Source organism: Psittacula echo, assembly GCF_963264785.1.
Source record: "Psittacula echo genome assembly, chromosome: 1".
NCBI lineage: Eukaryota > Metazoa > Chordata > Aves > Psittaciformes > Psittacidae > Psittacula > Psittacula echo.
This window is the reverse complement of record NC_137735.1, coordinates 111,969,392-111,988,222: the sequence shown is the minus strand read 5'-3', so window position 1 is coordinate 111,988,222 and position 18,831 is coordinate 111,969,392. Positions and strand designations below refer to the sequence as shown.

The 18,831-nt window shown below is 40.1% G+C and overlaps 1 protein-coding gene across 1 annotated transcript in view; it reads right to left on the bottom strand.

The window, feature by feature from the left end:
• ANO2 (anoctamin 2) overlaps positions 1 to 5,733 on the bottom strand; it is a gene marked incomplete at its 3' end in the record, with an annotated part of 168,195 nt that extends 162,462 nt beyond the window's left edge. The window contains exon 1 of the mRNA XM_080619311.1: positions 5,338 to 5,733. Within this exon, the coding sequence (XP_080475437.1) occupies positions 5,338 to 5,700 (363 nt within the window). The 5' untranslated portion in view covers positions 5,701 to 5,733. The remainder of the gene's footprint in view (positions 1 to 5,337) is intronic.
• Between the last annotated feature and the right edge of the window lie 13,098 nt (positions 5,734 to 18,831).

The window sequence follows — 18,831 nt, the reverse complement described above, 5'->3', positions numbered from 1 at the left end:
TAGCAGTTTGTAAAAATGAAAGTTGTTCCTCCAGCAGGAGACAGAACTCAACACAGGATACAGTCAAATTAAGACAAATCTGTGAGGCTGTTTGCTATTTCTACCAGTTAAGTCTGGTAGAATAGCAAATTGTAAATGTCACCAGAATACACACCCCAAATCTGCCAGCATCTGAAATTCAGTTTACTGAATGTATGTCATCATTTCCCAACTTGCAGATGATTGATGAGATTTATTACTGCTGGACCAAGAGCTTTAGAAATATATACAGGCCCGTTTTTGCATATCTCTTAAATTTTCTCTAAATCTCCCAGAAGACATTTTGACTAAGGTTTCTAACAGCTGAGCATTAAGTGTCTGGATGTTAATTAAAATACAAAGAGTGAGTCTGTCTGCCCATCTATTCAAGTCACAAAACAATCATTCAAAAATAGAATTAATAATATAGACTTTTCAGCTTTGACAGCATAGCCATTCTACCTAGCCACCATTATTATGGACCATTATTTCAATACTGATTGTACCATACCTGACTCTCATGGGGCCACTCCAAAATCCTCTCTAAAATGAAGACATAATTTCCTCTTAAATAGTTAATCAACTTCTCAATATTTTCATCATGTCTACTTCACTATCACTGAAAAACTTTACTTGCGCGTTCAACTTTATTAGAGCTATTATATTTCAGCCACATACAAGTAACATAAAGGAGCAGAACACGTTTTAGCTAATTAATGCTTCTGTAGCTAGAGTCATTGAAAAATAATCATCAAATATTTATATAACTGGTAGACTAAGAGGCCCCCAAAGAAGTATTGGCTTGATTTAAGTAGTGTACTAAGAGAGAGTGAAATACAAAGTCTGAAGACCTAGAGCACGAAAGACCCCAGTTTGCTTCCAACACTACATTACTCTCTATACATTCTCGTTGGCTTCAGGAAGCATTCATTAACATCAGTAAGGGTCTTGGACTCATAGTAAATTTCACTATTCTTTTAAAATTGTTAGCTACTAAGCTTTCCTCGGCACTTTAGATTAACGAAAATTTTGAGACAACTATAATATTTACACTGAGTACCAGCAAGATATTTCACATTGTACTAAGAGTATAAAATGCTTTTCTTGGAATTACCTGCAATTCACATTGATAGATATTGTAAAATGACATCATTTTTATCAAGCTCTTAATTACTACTAAATTAAGTTATATCCATAACCTTGTAAATAAAAGTTGAAATATTTCATACCAAAAAAATGTTTTGTCAAGAAAAAAGGTCTATCCAAATAAATTAAACTCTTGGCCATTGGAATTCCACTTTTTCACAATGAAAATTATTAACATTTAAATAAACTACATAAGACATGAATGTGATGTTAGGTAACATATGGTAAAAAACATATTAACGGCATGGAAATACCCATTTATTCAAAAAGGTAGTTGTAGAAATAAAGGTTTTTAAATTTTTGTAATGCTATCCTGTGTTCCTAGATATGAAATTCCTGATGTCTAAATAGTTTTAGCCTACAAAAGCAGCTTCTATAGGAACTCCAGTATCCTCTGAGGTTAGTAGACTGAGTAGCCCGATGCAAAAGAAGTTGTGCTGAGTTCATTTAGGTTAATCAAGCTTACAGCCTTTACAAAGTAGGGTTAACTGAGATCACAGATTAAGCAACGTTTCAGCCACAAAAAGGCTGATGCCCTTAGAGGTCATTAAATGCTGAATCAGCTGTACTAATGAATATATCTGTGATGACAGCCACAGTATCGGTAAATGGAGGACAATAGCTCAATCCCTTTTTTGTTTTGGTTTGGGGTTGTTTGGGCTTTTTTTATTCAAGCAATGAGGTTAACAAGAACCAGAACTACAATATAGGCCGTATCGAAGATAATGTTTTACCTGTTCAAGCAATCTGCAGCTTAATAAATCACTGACTCCTATTTGGTTTTCTAAATTACTTTTACAGTTAATATTTTCCCTTTTTTGGTTGAAGCTGCATGTTGCAAGCATGACAACTTTGGAAGTAAAAGGTACGGACAAAATCACCTGTTATTCAGTATTGAGCAAATATTTTGAACGTTAACATTTTATACAAACAATGCATCTTGATAAACAAAACAAATTATATAATCTGACCTGCTGTGGTAAGGGAACTATTGAGAGAGAAACCTGATGGATTAACGGTTGGACTCGATGATCTTAAAGGTCCTTTCCAACCTAAATGATTCTATGATGAGGATACTATAGGCCACCTAGAAAGGACAGTGCAGAGTTGTTCATTGAAGACCACAGACATAGCAAATAACCTTTGGTTCCCTTTCTATTGCTACTGCTTCAAGTAAAACTCGATGCTGTTTCAGCAATAAGACTGTGTTCAGGATATCCTATTGTTCTTAAATGAATAATTTTCTTTGCAAGACTGTATGCAGGTGACATTAAGTAAAGAAACTAAGGCCTGCTCTAACCCAGGGTTCCAATAGTGGAGTCCCTCACACAGAATCTGCAGCAGAGAGGACTGTTTTGAGCTACCTTTGCAGCCAGCCCTCTGAGCAGAAGATCATACTTGTCTTAGGACCTGGTCCAGAACATATCACAGGAGTGAGATATGCATTAGAGAATGTTTCAGCTTCCAATAGTATATGAAAAAGATCCACTTGTTATACTAGCACTGAAAAAAGATAAAAAAAAACCAAACCCAAAACAACCACAAAAACAAAAACAACGAAACATGCATTTTCAGTATAAACCACTAGAAATGTAGTAGTTGAAAGTCCATTGTGTTACACACTAAAAATACAGCGTACTGTGATTTAGACTGTTCTGAGGTTAGTGGACATATATTTTTTCCCAGGACTAAATTCAGAAGCTGTTTTCAAATCAGCTCAACATACAATTTTAATTAACATATAAGGCCAGCTGTACCCTTCATATCTGCCTTATCAGCATGTTCTATGAATTTCACAGCAAGATACCAGACAGCAGCTTCAGTATGATTTAGCATGAGTTAACTAAAAAAACCTCCAAATACTGAAGTGAGAAAACTAAAAAGAAGTATAAAGCACATGTCTTGGGCAAGGAAGAAAAAGGATAATCATAGAATCATAGAATCAGCTAGGTTAGAAAAGACCTTTAAGATCATCAAGCCCAACCATTACCCCAGGACTGCCAAGACCACCACTAAACCATGTTACTGAGGCCCTCATCTACATCGTTTTTAGTCCCTTCCAGTTCTTCATGAAATTCTGGAGGGAAAAACACTTTCCCCTTTTGATTAGAAAACTTGTGTGTTGAGGGGCAGAAGTGGCTATGTACGTATGCATATGCAGATAGAAAGGTGATGGGATTGCATTTTTTTTTTTAATTTTTAAAATCAATTTATTTTTCTCATAGAAGAACTGGTCACCAAATTATTTCCTCAGCACCTTCCAGTTCATTTACAAAAAGCCTTTTCCTCTTCAGACATAAAACCGTGGCAAAAATTTTTTTCTTGATCAGCCCTCTGACATCATTTATTACTTTGAATATTATTCAAGACCATATGTCATCACTTGGAAACAGTCTAAACCAGAGCTGGAATCCAGCTGGACTTTGGATAAGTAATGAGTCAAATAATCAAATCCAAATCTCCCATTAGACTTTTCAGGTTCTGATAAAATTCAGAGCTGAAAGAAGCCTCAAAGAAAAACCACACACCCCTCCCCCCAAAAAAAAAAAAAAAAGTGTTCTCATGGGTTTTACACAATTTGTCTATAACATTCATAGCAGTAAGGTAGTCATGCGTTAACAGCAATTGAACCCTAACTGAATCAATGCTTAGCATAAAAGAATCAGTATCTGAGATCACTTTTTTCTGTTCAATGCAAGGATGGCTCAGCCAGGCTGTGCAGCGAAATACAACCCATAGCCACCTGCAACTTAGCAAACTGAGCAAGGAAATGTTAAGAGTTAAAAGGTTTTTATATTTCTGTCTATTCCTGCCAGCAATTTAATGTACGTAAGCTATGTCAAGTCAACTACACTCAGATTCTCAGATGCAATCTCTGATCTAGTCCATGTTTTGGAAGTGTTGACTGGTTGCACTGAAAGCAGTATGAGCTGTAAGTTCTCAGCACCTCTGAAAAGAAGCCCTAAGTTTCTCAAATTTGGTGTCGAAAACAATAAAGCACCTAAAATTAGGATCCAGCAGGGACTTCCTTTCAACAGATATAAATATCAGTGGCTTTCAAAGAGGTCCAGAGTGATAGCACAGTGCTCAGTGCATCAGCATTGGATTTGGAAGACCCATGCTCAATTGACCAACTAGCTGCAGTCAAGTAACCTAACCACAGATCCCAGCTGATACAACCACAGCACTATCCAGCATCCCACACATATAGAGAGAATAAATACATTAAAGGCTGGAGGTTCTCCTGTTGCACTGTAAGAGTGAAATGTATGAGTGAAAGTAGAAATAACACAAAACTTACATGTCACTGGAAAGAAGGCTAACAATCACAGTGAAAACCACCAAGTTATTCTGAGGAAATAGGAAATGTCTTGACAATGCTTTGCATTCCAGCAGATTACTTGACAGCCTTTCTTCAATTTAATGATACTAAAATGTAAACTGTTCTTGTAAGAAAAGTGTGTTCACTGCGTGCCATAAGAACATTTAGATAAAGAATATGTTTCCTGAAGTAAGATTGAAATTGCTACTTAGTAGTGCATTAAACAACAACTATGTATTTTCCAGGCAGTAAGGACCAACCAACAAAGAAAATCCCTTGCCATATTCTTCTTCGCTTCACACCATATTTTAGTCATGTAAGAAATAGCTTGTACAACATATTTCTGCAGATCCCTAATTGCAGCTTTCCATGGAGACAGCATTTGGCCAAGGGCTCTTCAGTACTGAACTACTGTTCAAGCAGTAACATGCTGTCTTCAAGATTAGCAACTCAAGCTGGCCACGAGACATACCTCCAGGACATACTACACTTGCTGCAACTGCAGAAGCAATAGTGGGGCACTCAGTAATGCTGAGTTAGAAAGAAAGCTGCACATACTTATTCTTAAGAGATGGCATGGGTGTGATTTGCCTCTCAGTTAAAATTAATGCAGGGCAGGAATGAGGGCAGTTCAGGTTGAGTCCTAACACATGGCCACAGCCAGGCTCCTGCCTCCCCACCAGCAGGGAGAGCAGCAGCAATGCTCTGGTCACCCAGTCAGTGCCAGGCTGCCCCACCGGCACAGCCCAGCCATGGTTACATCCTGCACATAGCCACCTCCAACACCAAAGTAGCCACTACCCATGAGGCCACCCAGTGCTGCATGTGAGGAGCATGTCTCCCCTCCTTACCTCAGGGTCTTTCTCTATCTCCAGCCCTGCTTCCACCAGGTTGCGTTCGTACTCTTCCCGCTGCAGCCGCTTCTCCTCCTCCACAGCATCCAGTGGGCCAAGCTCAATCACTTCCACACCCAGTGGCCCTGTCTGCTCCCGCAGAGCATTTTGGCCACCATCCTGCCTCTGTGGCTCAGCACGGCCCTTCCCGTTCCCTCCATTCAAAACCAGTGCCATGAAGGCAGATGCACGTGTTGGCTCCAGTGAGCCCACACCAGGTGGGTGCTGAGCAAGGCGTTTTCGGTAGTGGTAGGCTAACACGTAGTCAACCTTTCTCTTGCTGTCCCTGAAATGCATGCCTCTCAGGGATGCCTTGTCCATGGCCCCTCCCTGTGTCCCATCCAGGTAATTGTTTATAATCTGGAAAAGAAAAATGAGTCTCACAGACATGAAAGATAACAAGCCCAAGAAGGTGGCAGACCTGGGGTCTATGTCCACACAAGCCCATAAAGACATGTGGAGTTAAAATTGGAAGTCAGCCAGGGATAGCTATAACCTTCAAACACTCACTCTGCTGACCAGATTAGGTCACACTGACTCCTTCGACCATAAAGTGGCTAAAGATAACGGCTTTATCCCAGTGCATAGGATACCTTCCTGACCAGCAAGTAGGAGGCACACACCAACACTGTCTCTCCATGCTGCACATACACAGAACATACAGAAGAAGACACACACGTTTTGAAGTGAGATGGAGAAGTGAGAATAAGGATCACGCAACAGGGTATGAGAAAGGATGTGCTGTGAAGCAGAGCTGGGCAGAGGAGGGAAGCAAAAAGGAAGGAACTAATCTGAGCTAGAAAAGAAGAAATATCCTCAGTCTAGTACAAGGGTAAGAAAGGTAGCACTGGATAGAAAAACTTTGGAAAATACCAGGGATTAGAGAGGATACACCCAATGGATGGCTAACGTATTTTAATATATTATGAAAAGACTATACGACTGACCAGTAGCACTGCAAAAGGAAACCAATGACTAAAACAATTCAAATCACTTGTGTTGCACTCCATCACCTCCTTGGATAGTCCTTGCCTGCCTGTCTCCACGCTCCAAATCCTTCCAGGGTGAAGCTGCTTCTGTACTAAACTCACCAACATGCCCCAGACTGAATAGAAATTCTGCAACACTGATGTTTAATTCTGATACCAAATGTAAGGTGCTCACTTTTACTTCTCATTCACTAAAATAGCCAAACTAGTTATTCCAAAACTGTCACCAGCCATTTCCAGCTCAGTGTTGTAGCTTGAAGCCCTTCACAGAGCTCTGTACAGTGTCATTCATTAGAGTGACACCAGACCGTCAGTGACTGGAGAACAAGATACAGGCAAACAAACAGGGTCAACCAAGCAATCAGCCCATAACCAAATTCTAGACATTTATGGTTCCCATAGGTGGCTAAACCAGCATCATTTTGGCAAGTACCGATTACAGATTTCTTTCTCTTCCTAACTCCTCTTCCATTACATGTGCTAGCAGTCCTGGATGCAGAATGAATCAATCACGCTCTATGGCAATTTTCTTGTTTATTAACACAATATAAATTTCAGAAGGCATTATATAAATGTACATATTATTATATACCCAAACATCTCCTAGATTCTTGGTTTTCATTGCTTTGCTTCACTTAGTTTCCCACAAAGCAGCCTTCAGTCACCATATCGCTAAATAATTCTTGGTTTTATATGCATACTACATCCTTCATTCTTTCACAAAATTATCACCAAATAAGTCAATATGTTACACTTATCATACACTTTATGTGTAAAGTGTATATGTAGTCCCCTTAGGCATATCTAACCTTACACTCAGCACTACATTCTGGCAGAATAATACTGCTTGGGAAACAGCATTTTATTGCAATACCCTATTTCTTAGTTAGATACATTTTCATGTAGTACTCACAGGCAGTCCATGTAAACCTCCTGGATCATCCATCTCTGCCACAGCGAAGAAAAACCCTTTGAGGATTTCTAGTCTCCCTTCCTGAGAATTCCACTCTCTACAGCACAGAAGTAATGAAGTCACCACCACCAGGTCACTGACACAACACAATACATGAGCTGACTCTAGAGCAGATGAGCTCTAAGCATCCCCTCCTCTCTTATTGGAGAGAGCATGGGCAGAAATGAGAAGCACAAACAACACACAGGAGAGGGAACAAGGAGGCTGGAAAACATGAAAAGTCACTAAGAGGTTTTCCTGTTTATTAGTCTGTGTAGTCAGCTGCCACATCTCAGCCACCTGAGAGAGCACCATAGCAACATTTGATGTTGCTGGAGTTACACAGAATAATAGGATAAAGAGATACAACAATGCCTCTCTCTCTGCCTCTCTGTTAGATCTTTTCTTCACTCTCAGCATCAAAATGCTATCTACATTTTATGGACATCTATTGCACAGAAAACAAATCCAAGTTCCTAAAAATTTCATTGAGGACATTTTCTCTCCCTACATTTGGCCTGCTTTCCTCACTATGTGACGTTCTGGCACAAGAAGACCATATTAGGGAGGAACACAAATAAATTGCAATTTCCAAAATGTCATTGAAGGAACTATCAAGATCTTTCTTTCCCTCTCACAGCCACTGTAAAAGTCAGAATCAGTGATTTAAACTACCGTCTTCAGTCCCACATTCATTGCTTCTTGAAATTTCCAGACAAGTAGCCAGCACACCAAGCAATAAGGAAACAGGGAAGGTAGTTTCAGCATTTCATGACAATTTTATTCTAGTCCTCTAATACTAAATTTATCACTACAAGCGTATCCCAAGAGGTGTCTCCTCTAACAACAGCTCTGCTCTGAATGCTGCAGCCACACTACACTTCCACCTTCCAGTCCAGCCTGCACTAAAACCTGAACAGGGTCTTTCATAGGGATAACTAACTTACTTAGTCAACAACCCACACATCTTTTCCTACCCTCAGGGTAATAGCAACCCCCTCATTCCTACTCTGAAGGATTTGGAATAAAGTAAATAATTAAGAAAAGCCTGGTGAGACTACTACAGTAGTAATTCATTCTTGCTGTACACTAAGAGAGCTACTGAACCACCTAAGGCTGCAGGATTAGTTTACTTGCATAGTCACTTTTCCCAGTACACCATGGATTTGCCTGCATGACAGGAGCGCGACATGCTTTGCCCACCCTGCTTCAAGTCTTTTCTTTACTTCAGAGGCTTTAGAGGTAAGTCAATGAACATAAAGTCAGACTTACAGAACTGCTGAAGGACTCCATACAGCTCGATGCTTCAAAAGCTCCATTGATCTTGCTGCTGTGCAAGGAAGTCCGGTTTTGAGGAACTGTGAGGTATTTGCTGTTGTATGCTGAAAAAGAGACCCTTGCTGATTTTGCTTTCTTCTGTCCATTCAGAGTTGGGTGTGAGGACGCTAGAGGAAAGTCTGAGAATAAAATAAAAGTATTGTTATATAAAGCAGGTTTTGTGCAGGTAGTTTCTCAAAAGAACAGGAAATGCTGCAGTTAATAGGCACTATTTAACTTCAGATGCTGTGCTTCAGTAAATGTAGATGCATGCACAGAACTGCAGAAAAACAACAGGTACTTACTTACCTGTGTGAACTGCCGGGGAAGGGAGAAAAATGATACAGCACTGCACTTAGCTCAACACTACCTTAGTTGGTCAATAGCGTCTGGACTCTTGCGCTTCGGTCATGAGGTTAGGAGCTGGAAAGTGTGCTTTACAGCTAGCTAAGCACCTCGCAAGACATGAGCAAGTTGTGTGTCTTCAGTGACTGCACCCTGGTTCTCTGGGTGCAGCATTCATGCCAGATAGAAGCCAAATGACTGAAAATTAATTGAGTCACATTTGCTTATAGCTTACAGCTAGGCCTGAAATGAACTGCGTTTCAGTTCTAGTGTGATGTGAGCAAACATGGTGGCATCAGGTACAGGTACAAACTTCTGGTTAACAGTCATTCTCCACTAAGAACTCTTAACTTTTGAACATGTAATGGAGTGAAATTCTCATAAAGTACATCCAGTAAAGTTGTAAAGTACATACATAAAGTTTATACATACATGTTTTGGCTTCAGGGACTAATGTCTTGAACCCTTCAGTTTTTGATGTGTTCCTGTTCCTCATCTCTTATATTGATAAATTACATGGTCACAATGCAGCATAACGGAGAGTCTGAAGGGAATGGGGAGTTACATGCCACTTCCTGTTCACCACCACCACTGGTAAGCCATATCTCGGCCATAGAGTAGGGTACAGCAATAACAGAGTATGAGAAGAATGCTTGGTCACAGGTAGGAAGTGGAGAAAGTCAATCCCACACAGTCAGCAGCCCAGTGAAAAAACGATGAAAAAAAGCAATAGCTACAGAAACTGTTTTGACATACAAATGTTTCATACTCTTTCCCCCTCTAGTGGTGCCATAACTGAAATGGGATTGATTGATCTTTCCCTATAGCTTCTTTGGGAAGCTTATGGGGGAGAAAAACTATGGTTTGGTCCTTCAGGCATTAGAGCTTTCTAACAGCGGGAAGACACAGGTGTAAGCAGAACTATCTGCCCAGGTAGTTAGTCCCACTTCCACTAAAGACATAAACCAGCATGCCCCTCTGGTCGGGATTTTTGACTTCCCAAGGAAGAAGAAATAACTGGAACATTCATTGGCTCCCATATACCGAGGGAGACACTACATCCATAGTACATTGCTAAAATCTGGAAGTCATATTTACCCCTTATTTAACTGAAGCCCTTCTATGCCCTATACACAGGCTGAATCTGCTTATCCACAATCATGTGCTAAGATAGAAGCCAGTAAAATGCTAAGGAGGAAAGTGTTTGGAGAGAGAGGGACCCAAATGTTATGATTATTCTTCTGTTTCCTATCAATTATAGATTAGGGTCCTGCAGCACTTGAGCAGTACAGTAGATTGACTCACCAGTCTTCCTTTTCTGATCTCTGAAGGAGACTCACACTTGGTTTACTTTAATGAATCACATAACGATGCCACAAGGGAAAATCCAAGGAAAATAATTAATAAGTGAAGGTTTCATTCCCAAAGGCTGCACATAATGTTTCTCCAGTATTTTCAGCCTGAGCCTGGGATATCTCACAAGACCTTTGCATAGCCAATTAAAGACCTTTTTTTCTTCCCAGTCCTTTTAACTAGGCCTAAGGAAAAAAAAAATGAAATAAATCTGCAGTTCATTTATAATGAAATTATTTCATTTCCAGTATGTTCCCCAACCTTCAGAAACTGTATCTCAGACCTGAGCTTTGCTGGTGAGACAGTCAGGGACTTCCAGGCAGAATAAGTTTTTTGATAGAAATACAATTTCCAAATCCATATTTGGAAGACTCCTGTTTTCTTAAAAGCTTTTCATCTTCCCAAATCAAATTGACTGAACCAAAATGTTTTGTTCTGAATGAGTTCCATATTTGACAGTGCTTGCCTGTGGTACTGCAGCGCCTCAGGGGCTTCTGCTTCAGATGCTGCCTGACCTCATTCTACCCTGTAAGCCTTTACAACATCTGGCCTTACATGTTCTCATTCTGTAAATATTCTAGAGGAATTAGTATTGATAGAAACAAGCTGTGTGCATATGCATGTGCACATATATATAAATTTTTATACATGCACACATGCATAGCTTTGGTGAATATATATATATCTCCCCAGAGAACAGAAGCAGAGTGAATCTTGAATTCAACCTGGAAAGCAAATGTTCAAGAACTACATTCATTCTAGAAAAATAGCCTGGGAAGCATCCCTCCAGTCAAACTTCATTAAGTTGTAAATGGCTTCCAAAGACAAGGTACAGCCAGGACAGAGATCAGTGACCAGCTCTAGTTCCAGCACAAAGCCACAGCCAGTAATCATCTACTTGTTCACTCAGCCTCCCTTTCACTCTATTGCTTCAGTTCTTTGTGAACTTTAAGGCTGGTCACATGTGCACCAACTGATCTCACCATTTGAGCTTCCAGTTTTCTGTCTAAAGTGCAGTGATGAAGAAGCTGCACATACTATATGCCAAAAGTCTTTCCAGCCTGAGAGGGTGTATTAAAGGATCACAATGCTTGGAAAATATGAAGTAAAGGAGTTTACCTAATTAGGAGCTCTGTATCAAATCCTGAGTAACAGCCAATTATCTGATCTGAGTGGTCCAGACAACCAGATTATCATAGGCACAACTACTTGCAGAATACGTTGTCAATGGTTTGGCCACCAAGAGCACAGGTAGTGGGCTGCTTTCATTTATCTTCCTCTTTTTCCAGTTAAGTATCAGAAATGGGACACCATAGAAGTATACCTGTACTCACACAAGACTCCTCCGACAGGCTTTTCAAACTGCCTGCAATTTAGGAGCATTATTGACAAACTTGTTATTCCTTCTACCCTCCATATAGGTATGAAAAGGAGCTACTTCAATTTACTGTTTCTGTGTAGATTGCCTTAAATGTATCTTCTTTGGAAGAGGTATATGTAAATAAGATGTCCCATGGTTATATATGTGTTCTTTAGGTCCCCACTAGGATAATGATTTCTCAGTTCTGAACATGTATATGTAGTGTTACTGATTTCAGTATAGCTAGGCACAATGTATAAGTATGCAAGTATTTTCATCACACTGCAGTTTTCTTTTTAAAGCTGTCACCCTTTGTCTCTTTAAAATATTGCTTATTATTATTTCAATTAAAGAGTTTCAGACACAAGGTAATGCCTGTTAATTAAATAAGTCTTGGTCCAACTTAAAGGAAACAGGCCACTGGAGAAAATGTCTAGGAATAAACTTCTACATAAGAAATCCATTCTTTATTCAATATTACTTGCAGAAGAGGTCCAGTAGGTTTAAGTAAAGATAATTTAGATTAGAGCAGTGTTCTTGGACTCCTTATTTGAATAAAAGAAGATGGAATTTGATTGCTAAATTTCAGATATCTGACATTCTTTCTTTGGGATGGTTTAAGAACTATTTAGATGTTTAGTCCCCTACTACTTAACGGCTTTTACTAAAATCAGTCCCATAACTAAACTCAGCATTAGACAGTTCTCTCTATAAAGAGTATTTCTTCTCTGATCATATTGTGGAGGCTGGGAAGGAAAGGAGAAACACTGTTACATGTAGCCAAATGTAAAGGGACATGACTGAGATACTGATTCCTAACCCTAGAGATTGCCCTTGCTGAGTGCCCTGGAGGCTCAGGATGTGGCATTTCAAACTGAATTTTGGAATGGGGTCCAGACAGGCAGATGCATCCAGGTTGTCAAAGGTCTTAGTAAGCACTTGTCATAGGTGGTTTTGCCCTTCCCATCTGCAGTCTGAGAGGTACTGTATGAGCACTTAAATCACAGGCTGTAAATATGGATCTTATGTCTTTTGGTGGAAACTCAGCTGTGGGAAGTAGCAAACCTGAAAAATTATGTTTTCTGTTTCTAGCTCTACTTGTTCCTCCCTTGGCTGCATCCTCAGTGTCATTCCCCAGTAGGTCTGCTAGCACAGAGCATATGGCTGGGACAACGTGTTGAAGATGGAAGGGAGACAGGGAATTGTGTGGGGCTGTGCTGCCTACTTTAAGCCCTAGCAGGACTGTTCCATCTCTGACTTTGTCTTAACCCTTGTTACTTCCTCTAAGCCACACCTATAGTTTCATTTTCCAGAAGCTTCCTCTAAGTTTCACCTATTCATGGTTGGCTTCATACTCTCTAAACTGAAATTTGCTTTAATATACCATGTAAAGTACCATGATGCATTGGAGACAAATCCAAAAAGCCTTGTCTGTCTTTAATTCCTACAATTCTTAAAAGGCACTAATAGCAGTCTTGAAGACACAGTGGAGGAAAACACACTGTACTGTATCTGTGTTGAGTTTGGTGGAGCTGTGCACAAGAAGTAGTTCTGGCACAAGCTGAGCTTCTTCCTGTATCACCAAGCACTTTGAGACAACGAGTCAGGAAACTGCTAATACACAGTAAACAAAAAAAACTTGTCCATAATCCTCTGGCCTTTTAAGTGAATGTATATTGACTGATTCTTTAAAGTAAGAATTCCTGATGCAGATGATAATAATGCTCTTGCAGTCATTTTAAGGAAAAGAAGGCCTCTGGCTGTCTGCTCCATGGGGGAAGGTGATCCTGGAGCAGAGCATGCTAGGACAGAGCAGTGAATGAGCCTGCAGACAGGGAGCCCAGATGCAAAGCAGCAAGTCCAGGGCAGGTTCAGGGCTGGAGACAGTGATCAGGGTCAGAGAGAGCTCAGTGATCCCCCAGCAAGATGTAGCACAGGTAGGGGTGAGCCATAAAGCCTCAGCTTGAAAGAGATTCCCAAAGGAGGGCAGGCTCTCACTTCCAGCTCTGGCTGGTGAAGAAGGTGGCCTTGGACTCAGACAGCTGAACTCTTAATATGGGCCACTGAATGCCTAGAAGGGGGATGAGCTCTGAGCCCTGACAGCCTGCCCCTGAACTGCTGCCAGAGAAACAGCATTGCAGCACCTCAGATAGACAAGGGCAAGCAAACGGAAGCATGGCTCCTTGTTGGCTTTGACTGACCTGAATACTGTGGTCACAGACACAAATGTAAAAACCTGTGGTTGTGCTCCTGTAGTAGCCACTTGCACACAGGATCCCTCATCTCTGGCATTAGGAGCAGGAAGAATTCGCCTGAGTTAAAGGAGATGCTCACTCACCTCTGGCACACACCGTTAGTCAGAGGGTCTCTTAAAGGATGAAATCATTAACCTTAATGGTCAGGAGTGAAGGAAATGGTAGAGTTGTGGAGATAGATGTGGGAGCCACATGGTATAAAACAAAAATCACAGCTGCCTTATGAATGTTTGCATTACCTGAAAACTTAACGGAGTTATATAAACACAATGTAACTGTGTGTACAACTTTACAGACTCCACTCCTGTTGGGTTGTTGGGGTTTTTTAATCCTACTCTACATGTTAATTACATGTAAAATTACAGAAAACACCCGATTTTTCTGACATAAAGTATATATCAGGACTACATCTGACAGTGAAGGACTCAAGATAGAAAAAGGACACTGTAATAACTCAACAAAGATCAGCAGTAGGTATTAAATCTAATGTCTCTTTGCACAGTGTGGTCTGCTATACAAATAATTTCACGAAGTTTGCAGTTCAGAGTTCACAGCAGAGCTACAGCTCGAGAAACAATGAGATAACAATGGAAACAACGACAGAGCTTTTGACTGCAGCAGTAGAATAATAGTGACACGATATCAACACTGGACATTATTTCAAATTTGTTAACTGGGAACGCAAACAAAAAGGTTTTATGCACTGAGCAGATTTGTTCCTTGTGTATGGGAACTGAAAGCTCCTTGCTGCACATTGTCTCCTGAAAAGGATATTGCTTGCTTCCCCCATTGCCTTGCAATAAGGCAAATGCGGATGGAAAGAGCAGAAGTCCAGCACAAGGCATTTGCCTACTTATTGTCTTTTCCACATGGACCACAACAATGACCCACAGCTGCACTCATGAAGCTTCAAAAGAAATTAACTGTATGTGTTTTATCTTTGAGCTGTCTGTATGTAACCCTGGCCACAGATTTTTGTTTTGTGTGGGTTTGTTGGTTGTTTTTTTCTTTATGAAAATGTCCTGAAAGAAGACAGAGAACTCCTTTCAAAGTATTTCTCTGTTCCCCACCCCTTTTCCACCTATTCAACTTCATAGGCAGCAATTAACAATAAAGCAGAGAATAAACTTACCGGGCGTGTATGTTTCCATGTTGCCTGGAGGTTCGGCTGGAAGTTGCGTCAGTGCTAATAGGATGTGGCTATACTGATCATGTGCACAATCTGCTTCTGCACTGACTTAAGTAGTGAACAGCACTTCTATTTCCATCCAGGCTTGATCCTGCTTTACACAAACCACAGACTGAAGCTAATTAGCAAGACCTTCTGTTTTGGTGATTATCATCTTGACAGGGGAAAAAGGCAAAACTCCCATGACCTCAGAGGCCATAGCAATTCTCTGCTGTAACTTCAACATCTTCTCTGCATGCTCCATAATGCCTCAACAAGCCATGTAACAACAGGTGTATTTTGTCTTAACGCCCCAGAAGGCAGGGGAGAGGGAGTGGAGGAGAGGAAATAAAAAAGCTAATGTAAAACCAGGGCTCTAGAACAGAGCCAGCTTTGTTTGAAAAAATGTTATTCAAGGATTAGACTATCTTGGAGGTGGTTTCTGTGGGGAAGAGCATCTTTATATCTGCACAGCTTTACAGTGCTTTCAGGTAGGAGGTAAGTGCAGAAACCTTTTTATAAGGCTCTATCTCAACTACTCAAGTTACCTTACTGCCTGGATGCAATGCTGTCATTCCTGCATGAAATATTCAGGGGATTATCTTGTAATCAACTGTCTAATCAGAGCAGGTGATGGATCCTGCTTAACCTTAAATCTTAGAATTTAAGCAATGCATTGAGAAGAAAAGTTGTTGATGACTAATACCATCTGAGAAAAGACTTTTATTTGCTACTGATAATTGGTGAGATGTGTGATTATTTGGATTTCACGTGTTTTTCTTCTTTTAGCCTATTTATGACACTACGACAGTTTCTCTAGTGTGAGAGGGGGAAACAGATTTATTCAATGACTGAATAAAGTGTTTCTACTATCTTGTGAATTAGGATTGTGCACATCATAACTGACAAGAACAGCAGTTGTCTATATCACACAGAGAGGTACTGATGCACTATCGCTATGCTATCAAAGATGCTGAGTTTATACAGGGAGCAGTGTGTCTTTTGTGTCCTAAAACATGGGCTGGGTGTTGTAAAACTTTCCCAGAAAGGCTAATAAACATATATGCAGCTTTAAAGGCTGGACAGATTGTCACTAGGTAGTTGCCCTTTTAGTGAAACGCTATGGGCAAACCAAAGAGAGTGAAATTAAATTAGGTGACTGTGTTCATCTGTTTACTTTGGCTCAACTGAAGTGTCACACAGGGAATTTTATGTGTCACCTACACTAATGTTATATAGCTAATTTTACTTAAAAGGAAGAGTGGTTAGGTGCTCTGACTCCATCCTGAACAGCTTTATATTGTCAAATTTTTCTGCACTATAATTTACCCCTGACAAAAGAGGGAAAGTAGTGATTAGGGTGTTTCTTCCTGCATACAGGGAAGACAAGTACATTAAATGGGACAGAATACTTTTTCAACACTTATTCTTATATTCACATAGAATAATGTCTTCAGATAGGAAAAGTGAAATTGCCCCACTCAAATACTTGCTCTTCTTACTCTGCTAGTATCTTATGTTAATCTCAGAACTTCATTTAGAAGCTGACTTACTTCAGTTACCAAACAGGGAAAAACCTAGATACCATAGCTTCTGAACTGGCTAATCTGAAAAGTACTAGATTGCAGAAATCAGTAAAATAATAATAATATAAAAGAGTATTCTCAGTTGCTGTCTGTAGGCTCTCTAGCAGGGGGGATGCTACTTCATACAGACTTTTTTGTTTGCCCATTAGTCCATGCATACAAGTTTTCAGGTGGTGTGCCTGCAATTTTTTATTGCACTACCACTCCATCCATTTGAACAAATTAATTGCCTTTTGCTCGATCTCTTTGCTCAAATGTCTGCAGTGGCACAGATCTCAATTTGATTCATGCTTACCTGTTACAGGGCAATGGTGCAATCATATAGAGCTCCTGGTAACTTTTTGTTAACGAAGCAGGATCAGCAAATACTGCAAGGTAACTCCTGAACTGCTTTTTACCTTGATGTTTTATAATGAAATAATCTGCTCCCTGGACAGACAGCAGAAAACTTGCTGAAAATTATGCTATTTTATATCCACATTAAATGTTGCACTAACTAAATGTTAACACAGAAAGGCGTACCTAGTAATTGTGGAATAGTATAGGAACGTAGAGCCAGGTCTTGCCGGGATCCCTCTGGACACAAAGCTCGACCTGCATGGGTTCGAATTACTAGCTCCTATAAGCCATAAGGATGGGTCCATTACGGCTAATACAGTTAGCACAGGTAGTAAATAATAGACACAGAGGCAATATGATAGGAAGCAGTACCCAGCTGGCTAAAATGGAACTGGGTCTGTAAGCTATTTTTAAGGACATTTTCCAATGGTCATATCTTGGCCATCATGTCTTGGCATCACTGTGTTTCCTGTGCTACCTGGCTATAGTGTTAGTTGATAATGCAGAGCTGTGACAAATAATACAAATATGACAGATTGTGTTTCACCTGCTGTAGAGGAGTGGTGCATCCAAGTCTGTAAAAGTTATCAGAGAGATTAGATGCTTTTAATGGTTAAGAAGTCTCCTCCCCAAATCCATTTAATGTTTCTGTATATCTATCCTGTAGCATGCTCAATGATCCAGCCGGTCTTCTGAAGTGGTGGGATGCATTCCGAACCAACTGTCAGAAAGGTAACGGTAGCTAGAAACCCTCAAGACTCACAAGTGGCATGTACAAGTTGAAAAACAATGATCCAAGAAGCCTGGAAATCCATCTAACAATTAGCTTAATATCCAGAGCCAGCTACAATAAGAAATTAAAGTGAGGATGGAGGAAAACTGGTGACAGAGATCTACTGCAGTAAGTGGGGCTGGTGCTAATTAAAACATGGTTTCTCTCCCTGGGGTTATTGTGGTTCCATAGCAGAAGAAACAGAGATGCATAGAAGGCTCCACTTCTTCCAGCACTGTCCAGCAGGAGATGTCTTGAATGAACAATAAAGGACAAAATGGCCCACAATTCAATGTGTTGAATCCACAGCTGAATGGCAAAAGAGAAGCAGCAGAGAACTGCCTGGCTCCTCTCAAAAAGGAATACAATTTGCCTTTTAGTTGAAAGCACAAAGGGAATATTTGTTTGCTCCCAAAGGGAGCAATTCATGTAGATGGTGAGGTGTTTTGACCCGTTTAATCATGTGACATTGGCATTCATGTGAGGAGCAATAGCTCTTCACCTCAAAACTTTCCTCCCTCTGACCCAGGGGCAGTGGTGACAATTTCCTCTGAAATGCCTTGCATTTCTACAGATACAGATACCAGCCTTAAAGCTGCACAAGAATAACCTGATATTCTGATCTTTTCTGCTAGGCTTCTCAGGAGCACACTTACCCTTCAGAACTTCCATATATGCTTTTCCCTAGTTCAAGAACACTTCTGCTAGAGTTGACGAAACTATGATTTATTATTTTTTCACCCATAACCTATTCCTAAGCCTCAATGATTCCATGACAAACATATGAAAAGTTTGGGGGTGCTGCTTTTTTTTTCTTTATTTATTTCTTTTTTTAAACAACTCATATATCTGATTTATATTTATATTATCCTTTTTTATTTTAACAAAGGTTACTTCAAGGAGAAGGTGAAATATTTTTGTCTTTCACAAAATGAATGGAATGAACAGTTTTTCCTCTCTCATACTTCTGAGAAATTAGTACTTCCCAATGAAACTGTTTGACTGGCACCAGATCC